Below are 16,502 nucleotides of genomic sequence, written 5' to 3'. Positions count from 1 at the left end.
TAATAGTAAATGATGAACAGTTTTGAATTTGTCCATCTACCTATCAGGCACCAGGACCAGAATGGATAAATACTGTAGATAATACAAATTCTTACTTCTGGAAACTTGCTGATTTAAAAACTCACAATATCTGAGTTGTGGAGGAATCTTCATTGTTGATACTTTTTCCTCAAATCTATATGCCTGATTTTACATATTGAATGAATCCTGTTAGATTAGTTAGATCCTAACGGCTCACGTGCTAATTGCATATGATACTGTATATAGATCTGTTTTTTAAAAAGGCAAATGTTGTTTTGAAAAAAATGAATAATGCTGAGGATTGTTAGCTAAGCTTTCAAAGCTGGTTCCATCAGTGATCACCAGAACACACAGGAACAATTGCGATTGCTGATTTGAAAATGATGGGCTCTTTTGTGGTTGCCTAATCATTCACAGCAACTATTAAGGGTTATATCAACTGATGCTTTCTCCCCCTTATTGTTCACTCATTTTATATTTAATCCATAATAAGTACCTACTCAAATTTGGCTTGATCTTTTCTTATATTATCACACACACTTCTTAAATAATCTAATCTCATAGCACTGAACATTTTAGGTTTTTCCTGACAACTCTCATTTCCATGTAAGAAAATGAATAAATGCTCACACTAACATATACAGCTATTTCCATTTACTTTAACAAACATTTCTCACAACAGATCACATGATATCTGCTATCTTTTTATCAGCATAAGTATATATTAAACTTTATCCATTTTAGTAAACAGTCTACCAATAAAAATCGTTTTATTTGATTTAGTTTTTCACCATTTATATGTATAACTTGCCATCCTTCATTCAATTCATTCTTTCAAGCATATCTTATTCTTTGATACAATAATTTTAGAGTCACACACCTTAGCATATCATTCAGTCTATCTAACACTCATGGCTAAGAGTTTATATTGTCCACCAATAAAACAGCTTTATCTACATAAACATCCATATCCCTAACCAATAGGCTCTAGCATTGTCATAAGTATTCTATTATTTATCCATAAATACATTTAATAGTCAGGGGGACATCCTCATCTTTTTACTACCTGTTCACTTTTGAAATATTTATTAAATATTCCGTTTATTCCAATTCATGCTTTATTCCCATTATATACTACTTACATTTAACAACAGAACTTCAGTTCCATAGTGAAAAAGTCAAGTAAATCAAGCTTCATGTTTTCATACCCTTTGTCTAAATAGAGGAGTGTACAATACGCTTTCTCACACTCCTGCAGTCTTTAGTAACCAGCAGAAGAGCAATGTTGTTTGCACACCCCCTGCCTGACATAAAACTGAATTGCAGCCCCCAAAGTTTGCTTTGCTCTTTTTCCTTTTCCCAAATGGAATTCTGCCAGGTGAACTTTACCAAATACTGCAGGCCTTCTGTAGTTTTTGTATTCACTCTCACTACTTTTCTGTTTGCCTACAGAAACAATTACAGCAATTTTCCAATGAGCAAGCACAGCGGCAAGCTTCACGTTAAAGAAATTGCACAGCCGCTCCATAAATAAACTACATCCATATTTCAATGTTTCTCTAGTTATACCATCTGCACTTTTTACTAACATCTTCATACATAAACATTGTTTATTGATTCCTTTCATACCATATTAAAGACAACAACTTGGTTTTTGTTATCTGTCTCCAGGTTCACAGGCAATTTCAGTTTGCCTGCTTTGTCTAATATCTACTTCAGCAGCGTATATGTAAGGATATCAAATTATTTGTGCTCTACAACATGCACAAACCTCCATTGCTACTGCTGAACAGTTTATGTAAACATTGCTTAAGTCAAAACTCAAGCAAGCACCATAACCCCTATAGGTGTGTTCAGGAATTAGATTGTTACAGGTAGTCCTTGACTTACCTTCTTTTATTGAGTGTTCAAGTTACAACAGCACTGAAAAAGTGATTATGACTGTTCCTCACTCTTATGACCATTGCTACATTCCCACAGTCACACGAGCAAAATTCAGGTGCTTGGCAACTGGCATATATTCACAACAGTTGTAGCATCTTGGGGTCATGAGATCATCATTTGTGACCTTCCCAGTTGGCTTCTGACAAGCATAGTCAATGGGAAAGCTGAATTCACTTAACAACTGTGCAATTCATTTAACGACCATGGCAAAAAGGTTGTAAAATCAGGTGATGCTTCACTTAACAATTGCCTTGCTTAGCAATGGAAATTCTGATCTCAGTTGTAATTGTAAGTCGAGGGCTACCTGAAAAAGGTCAAAGACAACAAGCTCAGGGAATATAGTCAGTGAAACACTAATGCCAGGCCTGTGTGGATGTTTTTCATTTGATTCACAAACCTCTCTCTCTCTCTCTCTCTCTCTCTCTCTCTCTCTCTCTCTCTCTCTCTCTCTCTCTCTCTCCTGCCTCAGGCAATTTTAGTGTGTTCAAGTGGAAGCTAGATAGTTTTCTATTTTAACAGCTATTTCTTCATTCAGCAGAATAGAATGGAGTCAGTGGCTTAAATCCAATTCAATCCAGTCCAATCCAATCCCACCTCTGTGATTTCTCCAATTCCAATTCCAATTTCATCATTTTGTCCTTTCTTAAAGCTCTCATGACAGAAGGCTTTCCCAGATACTGTGGGCAAGAAGGCCAAATGTTGTCCTAGTGATGCATCTCAAGGTCTCCCATTCTTCTACTTCCAGCTTCTGGTTATTTAAGGAGAGAATTTATGGCTAGGCTTAGTTTTTGCCTTGAAATGGTAGAGTTCTAAGGAAAATGCATGGAATCTTTTTTACAAGCAAGGATCAGGGGGTCAGGTGGGCACAAGAGGAACTATAATACTATAGTTGTACTCTGCCTATTTTTGAATCATCATTTAGCTATAAACTCCACTGCTTTCAGGGTCATTTTATTTCACACAAAGTTATGTGTGTGAAATAAATTATCCCAGATTTGGCTGCTCAAATTTTATATAAAATAAATACAGCACAGTTCCAGAATGTGACAAAATTCAAACCCTCTAAAAATATTAAGATGCTTTAATTATCAATTAAAAGCTGCTTGATGAACATTATGCTTCTTGAAAGTATGGCTGATGTTCACTTTCAGTCAATGATGTCAGAACCTTTTCAGTACAGATTAGCATTTGAGTGCAACATCACCAGGAAATTCTGGGCTACAGGCAATAATGGAAAGTTGGATATATATAAAAAAATCTGGAACAAATTCTATACAGCATTGGATGTGCCCATATAGACACCAAGAATCAGATTCATCTCAGAAGAAACTTTACCTTTAATGTCTGAATCAGTAACTTCCATTTCAATGGGTTATTTATTTAATATAAGGCATATCATACATGGACTTGCAATATTAGTCAATTCAGAAATATGCAGATTTATACCACACATGTTAAGGATGCTGGCAGCTACAAGGTGATCCTCACATCCTGCATATGCATAAAAGTCAACTTCATGCTTTATTCAGTACACATAAACACCAAGCAGAGCTTCAATTGCACCCTTGCAACTTCCTTCTTGATTTCTTTTTATCATACCCTGTAAATGTTCCTGGCCCTCAGGGGTGCCACAGAACCAGGGAGTCCTGTTTCCTCATTTATTTCATATATCCCTCAAGCAGGGATATAGGAATGCCGCTTCTGCAACTGACATGGCAACTTCCTTTCCATCCTTAACCAATGTCTGTGGAAGGAAGGTAAAAGAACATGCCCTCTTCTCTATATCTGCATTGGACACTGCTCCACTTAGTCTCTCTGATCACTGTTCTCCCAAATCTCTGTAGCATCCATTGCTGTACAAGTTTAAAACCAAATACAGTTTCTACTCAGCAGCTCATGATTTAAAAGATAGGACATGAAAGGCAAAAAGGGAGTCAAAGAGACCCTACAAAGCTAAGATAGCTTATTGCTCTATGAGAAAAACAGCAATATACTTCAAGGCTTTTTAAGAGGGCAATGGCTGGAATTTGGTAAGATTTAGATGCTGGCAGTCTCTCCAGTTTTAAAATAGATAAGCTGAGGAGTGAGTTGGCAGGATTTAATGTCAAACGATTGTTGGGCTGTCTTGAAGATAACCTGATTTCTGTAAGGAGAGTTAACAAGGCAGCTGTTATCCAACCGCAAATTCTCTCCTAGAGAGCTTTAGCTGAATGATCTTGCTTGCTTGATTTGCTTATAGCTTTCCTCTGTGGACATCAATCTGTCAGAATGAAAGTTGGTAAACTTTGGGTCTAGAAGTCAAGAGGACTTCTTACTAAATCTACATAAATATGCCAATATATTCAAGGTTATGCCTCTTTTTACACACTTTCTTCAATAATATTCTATGTTTTCTCATTATTTTATGAGGTACAAGTTGCCATCTTATTTAGGGATAAAAACAACTGAGCTGGATATTAAGGAGTTGATGGTTAGAGGCAACATGCTGCAGAGCAGTTTCTCAGCCTTGGCATTTTTAAGATGTGTGGATTTCAATTCCCAGAATTCCCCTATCCACACATTTTAAAGGTGCCAAGGTTTAGAAACACTGCCCTAGAGATGCATTTCAGCTATTTTCTTACATATTAAATACATGCATAAAGTTATCAGTACTCTCACTCTTATCTCCTTGCCAAAAAAAACCAACCCCCACAGGGAAGCATTTTTCACGAATGAAGGCAAATATACGTGTCCCAGAAATCCAGTCTGGGTCAGCCACTGGGACCAGAGGTTTTTGTCTTCTGACCTTTCAAACTCAAGCTAGAACTCATCTTCAGGGAACTTCTCTCTAGCAGAGTGTGTGCTTGTTCTCTGTGTGGCATTTATATGGTGCCTGTTATATATGGCTTTTTAGATGGTGATTGGGGTGTTGATGGATGGCTAGTAAGTCGTTGGCTGTCATTTGCTTGTGTTGCCCAGTCCTTGCCTTCTAAGTACTTGATAAGCTGCTGGTAAATCAACACTCCTGTTGATTGATAAGCAGCTGTTTTCCACACTTCAATCACTTCCCTGGCTGTTTTTGTACCTGCTCACCCAACAATCTTAATCATCTAAAAAGCCACATACACAGAGCAGCACACACTCTGCTAGAGAGAAATTCCCTGAAGATGGGCTCCCAGCATGAGTCCAAAAGCTCAAAAGACAAAACCCCTGGTCCCAGTTGGATCCTGCAAGCATTTTTTAAATCCATTTTAAAATAAAGTTAATAATGTATGGTAGTCTGTTGTAGGTGGCAGTGTGAAAGTTTATAACTTGTGTTCAGTCCTTCAGCTCTTTCACTTCTCCCTTTTATCCTTCTCACTCTAGCCACTTTAAAAAAAAATCCATTTTTTTCTGCTGCTTGTTTTGGGGCTGAATAAAGCTCCTTTACTGCATACAGTGTTCTTTCTGTTAGATTGTTGCAAACCGTACATATTTTTACATAATACAGTATTATACACACAATAGTCATATTACACACACTTCATTGATTTTTAAAAAAACAGGACTGCTCCACAAGGCAGCACTATATCAGCCCCAGAAAAGGCTAACCTTGCTAAAGAGCCACATCAACAAATGTGTCCATCCAGGAAAACAAATGGTGAGAAGATCGTGGATTCTTCCATCTTTCTTTTTTTCTTAAAAATTCTGAATATTTTTCGGGTTAAGGTAGGACACTGTCCACCTTGATCAATAAATAATAAAGGCACTCTTGGTTGATTTATGTATCCTGGAAGTTTTGCTGGACTCTGAGCCTATCCAGCAATATGGTTACCCTGAGTTTAAACCAGATCATCAAGTTAGAAGGAAATAGTATTTGGATGGAGCACTAATAAAAAATTCCAGAGAAGTTTAAAAATATCGAGGAAGAAGGCAATGACAAACCACTTTTGTATTGTTGCCAAATCAGTGGAATGGATCTATCCGTGTGACCACCAGGAGTTAAGATTTAGTTGAAGTTCTTTTTACCTTTTATAGGAGTAGGATTTCTGTGTCAGGGAGTTGTAATGGGGCTCTTAAAGAGTTATGCTCTTTATGAATATTCCCTATTGTATCATTCACTGCTTGAAAAAGTCTTTGTTCTCAATTCAAACCACTTATGAAAACTGCAAAACATTCTTAACATCATAGTATTTATTAGCTTCTGAAACAATACACATTCACATACTTGAGAATACAGTACATTTGGCACAGTAATAATGGCTACAGTGAAATAACCCTAATGAATGGCAAGAGATTTAAATTACAACTGTAGGAAAAAGTTTGTACAAAAAAATCTCACAAATAAAGAAACAAAACAAAACAAAAACAAAATACTACCTGGTCCTGTAGCACTCAGTAAATTTCATATTTTTTTTAAAGCCTTTCCAGAGAGACAGCATTAGTTTTATTGTAGAGAGAGAGGCAATACTATCCCCATGGACAGTGACTTCAAAAAAACAAAGCAAGAAAAAGTGGTCTGTTGTGATTTCTTCCCATTTTTTCATTTGGCATTTTGCACATTTTTTACGTATCCTTCTCCCATCACTTCAGAAGGATAAGGAAAAAACTTTACAAAAGGAAAAAACTTTTAATCACCTGCTAATTTTTTTGAAAATTTGAGGAAAATGAGGAAGTTGCTAAATGGACCATTTCAGGAACAGAACTCACCTATATGCTGATGGCAGCAAGAGGTTTTGCACGCAACCAAACTGCTTCAGTTCTGTTGGCTTTCAGTTCAGTTGGTGTCATGCATCCTCTTTAGTGGCCTTGCATGCTGATAGATTCACCCATTTCCATAAAAAAAATAATCCGAACATTAACCCAGACAACTAAATATACATTCAGGTTCAGGTATCATGATACAGCCTGAGATATACTTGTTAGCCACATATCTGCCATGGGCAAAAGCCATCAAAGTTTAATTGCATGGGTTTCTGTTGCAGGATCAAGGTGGACTTCAGGATTACAGCTGAAATATCTTTGCATGCAAAAACATTAATTTTTCCCATTCAGCATCCTAAAGAGAGAAATGCAGGAACTGGGGCATTTCTTATTAGCATAAATGTTTCTCAGAAATTGTGCATGCCAGGAAAGGGAAGTCATATACTCCACAATTTTGCTTACAGAAGCTTTGTGGAATGCATGTTTCATTTTCTTATAAAGAACCACTAATCTCCATTTTGCATAAAGACCTTTGCATGCCATGCAAACAAGTGCGCTGGACAATCATTCTGCAGTTTAGCCAACCTACAAATAGTTTTGGGAGGCCTTTTGCAATCTCCAAAGTTTCCATTCATCTATAGAAAACACTACTTGGCTTTGTTCATTCTTGCACTGGATGTTCAAAGTTAACACCAGAAAAAAAAATATACAGAACAGATATGAAACTTCAAAAACTAAAGGACATTTTTACACTCTTTCCCTCTAAAATGAAAATACAATGAGATGATGTGTCCTTTGTGATATTTCTGTGCTTTCACTCTAGAAGCCAGAGGGTGAGGAGATGCAATTTATTCCCCCTGCCCCAGCCCCTTAGTTTTTATTAAAAATAAAATAAATTATTTAACAATGTTTGATACTTTATTACTTTGGTAAGCCAGACAACACATGACTTGGTGTAGCATATTTAATATTCTGAAATCCTCATATGAATACATACATATATGTATATATATTTATATATAATAATAATTACACCTGAGTTTTAAAAAAAAACACAACATAAGGAAATTAAATTTCTTTGTCAGCAAAAGTGGCTCTGAACAGCTGCACACAAAACTGATGTAACCTAATCTGTCCCTTTAAAAAGATGCCTTGCACCACCTTTTCAAGCTACTTTGAGGCCTGGGAATCACTCTATGTGGCTTCTTGCCACATTATGGGAAGTTACAGGCCACATGGGAGAAGCCCATGACAGGTGCTTTTTCTGGAAATTGGGGCATGGTGTCTATATGCTATGGATTGTATGCCCTGAGGCAATCCTGCTTTGGTTGGTGGGTTCCTCTGGACTCATCTGAAGGCACCAATCTGCTACAATTTGACCAATTTTATCCATGTATCAAATAGTTAAGTCTTGCTCTTTGTAATTTACCACATAATATTTTATATGACAGATTATCCTTGCTCAAACTGCTGACAAAGCATTTTTAAAAGGGGCTTCAGAGCAGGCTTCTGTAACTGTTCAGGGATACCCGGTTTGGATGCTGTTCCTGTCTACTAGCATGGAAGGTCACTTTTGATAGCCAGGAGGTTCTATGTTCTCTGAAGAAGAAACCTTTCTGCAACAATTTTCTTCTCATAGAGATCACATGAGATGGGGACATGTGCTGAAAGATGTGCTTTGGTCAATAATGGTCCCTTCTCTCCCCCTCTCCCCACTCTCTCTACCATTCCATATACAGTTTAAGAGAACTATACAGGAGAATCATTACAGCTTAATATAGGTTTACATCTGTCCTATAACAAAAAAAGGGAGGGAAATTCATCTTTGACAATAACTTGAACCAATACACAAATAGAGTATTGCACATGGACATAATCATAATTATTCTTTCATAGGCTAATTTTAATAATATGCCTGAACATGCAGCAATTGATACCTCTATATTCATTGAATTCCACAGGCCTTGCAATAAACATCTATATACAAATCCTCACTTGTACAGAGAGAGAGAGAAAGAGAGAGAGAGAGATCCTCACTTGTACAGAGAGAAAGAGAGAGAGAGAGAGAGAGAGAGAGAGAGAGAGAGAGTTGGGAAAATGCTTTATGACTGCCACTCTATCTCCCCATATCCAAAAGTCAGGCTCCATAGCCAATACACTTTAAGCACAGACAATATGCTTTATTAATTTTTTTTCAGAGAAAAAGGTCATATATTATAAATGACAGATGTTAAATGACTAAGGAAGAGAAGAAAATTACAACCAATTCAAACATTTTATGTAATTTTTATAATAAAGTGTCTATGGGGCTTCACTTTTGGTACACCCTGTATGTAAGTGTGCATGTACGTTTGTGTGTGTGTATATGAAAAATCCAAGTGCAACAAATAAAAAAGATTCCCTTAACTGCTCATTCAGTCTATATATATAGACTGATCTATACACACACACATGTATATATATGTGTATATATATATATATATATATATATATATATATATATATATATATGAATGATACATATATAAGCACGCATGTCCACGCTCACATATACAAAAATGCAGTATTCCCAGAAATATGAGTAAATAACACTATCAGCATATCTACAAGCAGTAACTTCACATTTCTTTCTTAATGTATTTTCCATATGAGTTACCAGTTTGTCATGATTACACAAGAAATCCATTTACAACCTTCAACAATGTCAGTTTTTGAATCTTGAACTTAGTCTCTCCATCCTTTTTCGTTTCATGAATGGCTTTGCTTTGCGGTATTCCTATTGACCAGAGTTATCATGTCAGCTTTTCACAACCAAACAGTAGTACTACTGGGCTGACCCACAGTACAGTAGTATGGCATTCCAGGATCTCCGTCTCCAACCCTCTGCTGTTGACCAGGGCCCCTTTACATGGGACCCCAGAAGAGGACAGAGGTAACTGGAGGTGAGCACTCAGCAAAGAGAAAGGGAGGACAGAGGCTATGTACAATGAAAGATGGGTCGTCCCATTTTTGTGTGTAAAAGCCTGCAAAAGTAACACACTGCTATTGAAATTAAAATTAAATAAGCAAAGCAGATAACCATTCAGGTTCAATACATGAAAAAGAGGCTCCCCCTCCTCCTTAAGTCTCCTTCACACCTGTCAATGCACCAGTGACATAAACGATTTAGGCACACGTTTTTAAACAGTTTTTACTATGGAAGGATTATCATGAATATGGCAAAGCAGCTGTAACAACTGTAGGAAACCTATGCTGCTTTATTAAAGCTAGTATAGGCTTTTGGAGAATTTGTCCATTCTTAGCCCTTTAAACACCTGTCTTTGTAGCATTTGTGTTAGTGATTTTTTTAAAAAAAATTAGTTATAATTTCTAAATAAAAACTCTTAAAAAGTCATGTATTCTTTAAAAAAATAGCTTTTTCCTGAAATGTTTTCCATAGCATTTATTATTTTAATCACAATGCTTTCAGTCAAGACTATTTGTTTTTTCAAGACCCACCCTTGCAACAAAACACTTTTTAAAATATACGTTTTTGGGTGAGGTGGAAAATCGTTTTGCCCCATTCACTGCAGTATCACCGCATGGCTTGTTAATGTTTTAGCAAGCTGCTCTACTATAAGTATGGATGAGACCCATAGAAAAGAGAGGAGTAGGATTTCTTCCTGTCAGTTACTTGCATTTCTAGAAAAAAAAAAAACAGTTGCAAGAAACAGATTTCAAGAAGAACATCATAGAGTTTCTAACTATGTTTTCAATGAGTGTTTGCTTAATAATAAGTTCCATCGTGTTTGAGGTTTACTTGTGGGTAAAAGTGGCACAGTTCAGCCTCACAATCATAATATGGAAGTCCTGCATAGCATACAATGGCTTTTTCATCCTAATGACACTCTCCTTCTAGGCTCCCATCAGAATTAAAAGGAAACAATCCCCAGCAATTGACTGCCTTATTCCTGGGCAGCCATCAACTCAGAAGCTTAGAGCAGCCCTTGCCTCACTAAACCCTGGTTCTGACTATGGACAGTGTAAAACCAAGAAGCAGCTAAAGGAAGAGTTGGCCTTGGTGTATCCATCACTAGCATTTTCTCTGCAACTTTCCCATTTTCTCTGCATCTGATGCAGCTTAATTAACTCTGAAATAAGTCCATATATCATGGCAACTTCTGATTGCATGTGGAACACTGTCTTTTCCTTTGATCTGGTTGTGAAGCAGATTAGGGCAGATAATCTTGTTCACATCTTTGAATTCTGAGAATTCAAATAAAGAATTCTGTCGCTTCTAATCGCAAACAGAGCAGGAGTTTTCAATCGACCAAGGCAGTGTATTTTTTTTAATCCAAGTTCTGAAAAATTGTAGTGTATCAACATTTCAGTTACCTTTTCATTTAGCCTGGATGAAAGCCAGTCTGAGTTCAACTGAGATCTCAGATGCATGATAAGCTACCAAACAGAAACTGTTTTCAGTTGCTTTTGTGGATTTCAGCCTCTACACAGTGGACTAAACTACTTATGTGTACTAGAACTAAGTGAGTTTCTAGAATCTCTTTCCTCACCAGGTAAAGAGCAAGCAGTGTGGCAACAATGCCTTGTGACAGCAATTAATGAAGGTGTACATGACATTATACCTGGACCACCAATTAGGAGATATATTGACCTAGACAGATCTCAGCTCTCATATATTTAAAATGCTTGCCTTTCAAGGGTAAATGCTTCATTCAGTTTATTTTGAATATTGGAAATCTGGCATCTCCATTCTAAGCACATGAATTGAAAAGAAATGATTACGTTGGGTTGTATAAATTACTTGCATGATTAGCCCAAACATGTAGAACTTTTAGCCTAGAGTTGGAGCCAGACAAACTTAAAACACGCCTAATAAAGGAACTGAATTGAAATTAGCTGAGCAAGATGAAATCTGAATTATTTCAGTGAGTCTAAGGGGAAGAATATGGGGGGTTTGTTCCCCATCAGACTAAATAGAGTTGCTTATATCTACAGTAGAAACTACAATCCAAATTAGGATAACAGCAGGAGACAAAAAGTTAAAGCCCCCCCCCCCAATTTATTCTTGTTATGTTTTTAAAGCAATCTTGAGCCTAAAATTTTAAAATATGTAGTCCTAAGAGTGGAGAGGTGCCTACCACTTAACTTAGAGCAGCTGCTTTTTCCTCTTCAAATGGTTCCCAGAGGTTTTGCCTCTCCAGATAAGATTTAAAATCAGTGTTTATCTTCTAAGACATAGTTTTTCAATCTCAGCAACATTAAGATGATGTGGTCTTCAACTCCTGCATGCTGGCTGGGGAATTCTGGGAGTTGAAGTCTACACATTTTAAAGCCGCTGAGGTTGAAAAACACTCTTCTTTTTTGAGGAGAAGGTTAGATATTTTGAGGAGAAGATAACATTTGACAGATTAGGGGCATATTTCTCTTGCCTGACACTAAATGCAAAAACTTCAATTTCCTAAGATTGCATTCCATGCAACGTAACATGGAAAGAGCTGTCTATTGAGGAATTGAAGGTCACTCCAAATTTATCCATTTGAATGTTAAGGGTGCAAGCTTAACCATTCCTATTGACAATCTATTGAAATCAATGACAAAAGGGTTTTATGTTAAATCTCCCATGCTTCATAAGGCCCCGGGCAATCATCACAGAATGCAATGAGCTGATTCCAAGCTCAGTAAATCTTATGGCTGATTTATAGATTCATATCTGAGTTGAAAATAAGTCATAAAGAAGTATTCCTCTCTCTCCATAATAATATAACACATATACTTATCCCTCTAGCACAATGTGATGAGATACCTATTTATGGCATCTTGGAAAAAAGTTATCTAATCTTCACTACATACTCTAGACCATAATTTTAATCATTAAAAATGAAGCTAAAATTCCTAGTGATTTTTAAATGTTAAAAATGGTCGAACAAATTACTTTTGACAGTGCTAGGTGATTTTAAAAAAGACAAAGCCTTACTGAAAATAAAAGAAAGTGTGAATAGAAAGAGAGAAGGAGAGAATGAGACAGCAGCAAAAAATAACAGCAATGTGTTACCTTTACAGTTTCTAATACAAAATATTTTGCATTGCTCTGTAAAACAGCTATTATGAGTGCCTCCAGATCAAAGAAATATAACAATAAATAGACAGTAGAAAGTAATGGGTTTAGGCTCATGGTCAGAGAAGCAGTTCTTGATGGTGTAGCTGGAGGATTTTTCAGAACACAACTTGCAGCATCTGTGATCTGGCGGTTCCAATTTAGGGGTTGGGGGAAATATCTTATGGCAGCAGCTCTTCTCCAAAATATGAGAAGCCTTTAAATTCTTCTTGGTTGATTTGCTTTATAATTGTCTCATCCACCGGTGTTAATATTGGGTCTTCTCGTGTAAAGTCTTGATCAAAGTTATTTACATCCCTTTTGGTTTTCTGAGAAACAAAAGCAAAAGATGAAGAATGAGTGGTGTTCTTGCACCAACAATCAACTTTTTTTTTCTGGGATTTGAAAAGAGTGATAGTGTATTTGGCTTCTAAAGGAAGGCAGATTCATTTCATACACACAGATTTCTCTCTCTCTCCCCCCCTCTCTTTCTCTCTCTCTCTCTCTCTCTCTCTCTCTCTCTCTCACACACACACACACACACACACACTTCATACAGGAGAAGAAGTGAGGGTGCAGAAGCAAAAAATGGTCCTGGATAAGCCCAATAGCCTGTAACTGAGAAGTTGGAAGCAAAATGATGGTATACCAGATAACGTAAATTATACTATACTGCAATAATTTGGATAAATGAATCATGAATTCAGACAGATCTTGTCTGGAAATGGCATAATGGATTGATCACAAATATAGGGGTGAAGCATATGATCTGTATTTCTAATGATGAATCTAACATAAGGTAAGCAAAATCTCACAAATTCGCAGCTTTTGCATCTTTAGGATCTAGCAGTGATTATTTTTCACAGATATAGAATTTTCACAACCAACCTGTGGAAGATCCAACATCTACAGTCCTAATATGCTAGTGCCAGTTCTGATCGTGACGGCAGCTATTATATATAGAAGCACATATTTATGCTATTGCTGCCGATATATACCTCATCCCAGCCAAGAGCAAAATCCCAGTTCTAACCTAAAAGGAAAAGAGATGGATAGCCAGTTTTCCAAATATCTCCTTCTTGTTACAGTCCCTTTGCTATACCTGAGAAAAGCTTGTTATAAAACCAGACCTCAATCATTAATTTACTGAGTTTAGAAAATATGACAGATACCAGATAAATGTTTTACTCTGCTTTTACTCACATTCAGGCACACGGACCTCCTTCTCTTTGCTTATGAAGGCAAGCCATGGATTGTTTTCTGGAGTAGGCATGAGTCTGTGAAAGGGCCTAAGAAGTTATGGCTGGATCATTACAGATAGTCCTTGACTTATGACCACAACTGAGCCCAAAACCTCTGTTGTTGTGCAAAACAGTTGTTAAGTGAGTTTTGCCCCATTTTATGACCTTGCCACAGTTGACTTGCTTGTCAGAAGGTCGCAAAAGGTGATCACATGACCCTGGGACACTGCAACATCATAAATACATGCAAATTGCCAAGAATCCGAATTTTGATCATGTGGCCAAGGGGATGCTGCAACAGTTGTAAGTGCAATCACCAGTTGTGAGTCACTTTTTTTCAGTGCCATTGCAACTTTGAATGGTTACTAAACAAATAGTTCTAAGTTGAGGACTACTTGTATATTATGTCCACCTTTTGTCCACCACTAATCTCAAATGGTTTTCTATAATTACTGAAAGTAAAAAAGACATCATTTGATTAAAGTTTCCCAAGCAAGAAGAAATCACAGTGTTTTCATTATAGTTCAGTAGAGAATTAAGCACAGAAATATAATTAAAAAAACTGGAGTGTGCAATGTTTCCAAGGAAATTCTTCCCACAGAAACTTTCTTGCAACTATTAGCATTGTATATCCCACAAGTTGTAGGGAAATGAATGAATTTGCATGGACTTTGGAAGCCTGTACAAAACATGCATTGTCTCAGAGATTTTTGTACAACCTTCACGATAGTCTTCTTCAAAATGATGCTATTCAAATGTCTATGGAAATTCTCAGTCATCCAGGTCATGGTTGTCCCAAAGGTGCTTTTTCAAGAGGCAACTGGACTTTCTTGTTTTTCTTTGAAGATATTTCGCTTCTCATCCAAGAAGCTTCTTCAGCTCTGACTAGATGACTTCCCTCCAGTCAGAGCTGAAGAAGCTTATTGGACAAGAAGCGAAATGACTTCAAAGAAAAACAAGGTTGAGTCTAACGCTGCTGCTTTGTGCATTGTCTCAAGGCTCTACTTTCTTGCCATTTCTATTTACCATCTCCTTGAAGCTGCATGGGGTACAGTATCACCAGTATGCTGCTTTTACTGTTGTATATCTTTATGCTGGGTCAAACAAGTGTTGCAGCTAAGGTCCTTTCCCAATACCCACTCTTGCAGCTCCACTTGTGTGAGCAGCGGGCACTCATACTTGTGCATGAAGCTTCATTGGTGGGCGCATGTGGATGCTGCTTGTGTGGAGCTGCCTGTACTCATGTGCATGCCTGCCGCTCACATGGAACCATCCCCATCAAGCCAGAAAGGTGAGGGACTGTTAGGGGGCCTTATTCATAGTGACTCATACCTCAGTCACCTGCCATTTGGATGACTGTAATGTAGTCTATATGATGAATACATGGAAGCTGCAACTAGTCCATGCAGCAGTATAGGAAGTTTTTGGAGTTTTTTGCTACGCTCATATAATGCTACTGCTTTGCAAGCTGCTCTGGCTTCCAGTAGGCTTCTGAGTGCAATTTAATATGCTGTTGTCATCTATAAAGGTCTACATGGCACAGGGCCTGGCTAGATTTAGGAAAAATACAGCTCTCTTCTATCAAACAATGTCGTTTTTTTGGAGCCTGGACTTGCGTTCTCTCAGTGGCAGTGCCTGCCCATGAACAGCATCTTCTCAGAGAACTGGATGGCCCCGACTCTTTTGGCCTTCCTCAGCCATCTGGACCAGGAGGTTAGATGAGCTCTGTATTGGTGTGGGTTTCTTTTTACTGGGATGCATGGTTTGTCTCAAGTGCCATGGCACTTGAGACAAAGTATTTGTCAAGTATTTTTTGCATACTGCCCACAATCATTGAAGTAAGATGGGTGGGTCATATAGATTACATACATACATAAATACATGCATGCATACATATAGTACATACCTACTTAAAACAGTTGCTTTAGATATATCATCAAAATGATATATAAATGTAGATCTCACTATCATCAAAAACCTCTTATCAAAGGGACAATCAAACTTAGTACTGTAAACATTACAAGCAAGAGAACTAGAATCTCTGGATGGCTTCAGCCTGCACTTTTATAGTGCAGGCTATGATGATCAGAGGAATGCTGTGGACATAATTTACTTGGACTTCAGTAAGGCATTTGATAAAGTAGATCACAACCTACTACTTGACAAGATAGAAAAATGTGGGGTAGACAGAACCACCACCAGATGGATCCGTAGCTGGCTGACCGGCCGTACTCAGCGAGTGGTCCTCAATGGAACTGCATCTATATGGAGGGAAGTGTGTAGTGGGGTGCCCCAGGGCTCTGTTCTGGGCCCAGTACTCTTCAACATCTTCATCAACGATTTGGATGAAGGGATAGATGGGGAACTCATCAAATTTGCAGATGACACCAAGCTGGCAGGAATAGCCAACACTCCAGAAGACAGGCTTCAGACACAGAAGGATCTGGACAGACTTGAACACTGGGCACTAACTAACAAAATGAAATTCAATGGTGAAAAAAGCAAGGTTCTACATTTAGGCAAGAAAAACCAAATGCACA

The 16,502-nt window shown here is 37.5% G+C and overlaps 1 protein-coding gene across 2 annotated transcripts in view; it reads right to left on the bottom strand.

The window, feature by feature from the left end:
* Positions 1–6,095: 6,095 nt before the first annotated feature.
* The window catches only part of PRKCE (protein kinase C epsilon), a 290,277-nt gene continuing 279,870 nt past the window's right edge, over positions 6,096–16,502 (bottom strand). Inside the window, exon 16 of one of the 2 annotated variants that reach the window (XM_039347470.1) lies at positions 6,096–13,050. In XM_039347470.1, the coding sequence (XP_039203404.1) occupies positions 12,904–13,050 (147 nt within the window). In that variant the 3' untranslated portion in view covers positions 6,096–12,903. The remainder of the gene's footprint in view (positions 13,051–16,502) is intronic. The other variant, XM_039347471.1, reaches the window with a different exon arrangement.

This window comes from Crotalus tigris, unplaced genomic scaffold, assembly GCF_016545835.1.
Source record: "Crotalus tigris isolate CLP2741 ecotype Arizona unplaced genomic scaffold, ASM1654583v1 scf7180000018081.1164505, whole genome shotgun sequence".
Classification (NCBI taxonomy): Eukaryota; Metazoa; Chordata; class Lepidosauria; order Squamata; family Viperidae; genus Crotalus; species Crotalus tigris.
Note: the sequence above shows the minus strand (reverse complement) of the source record. Positions and strands in the feature narration are given on the sequence as shown.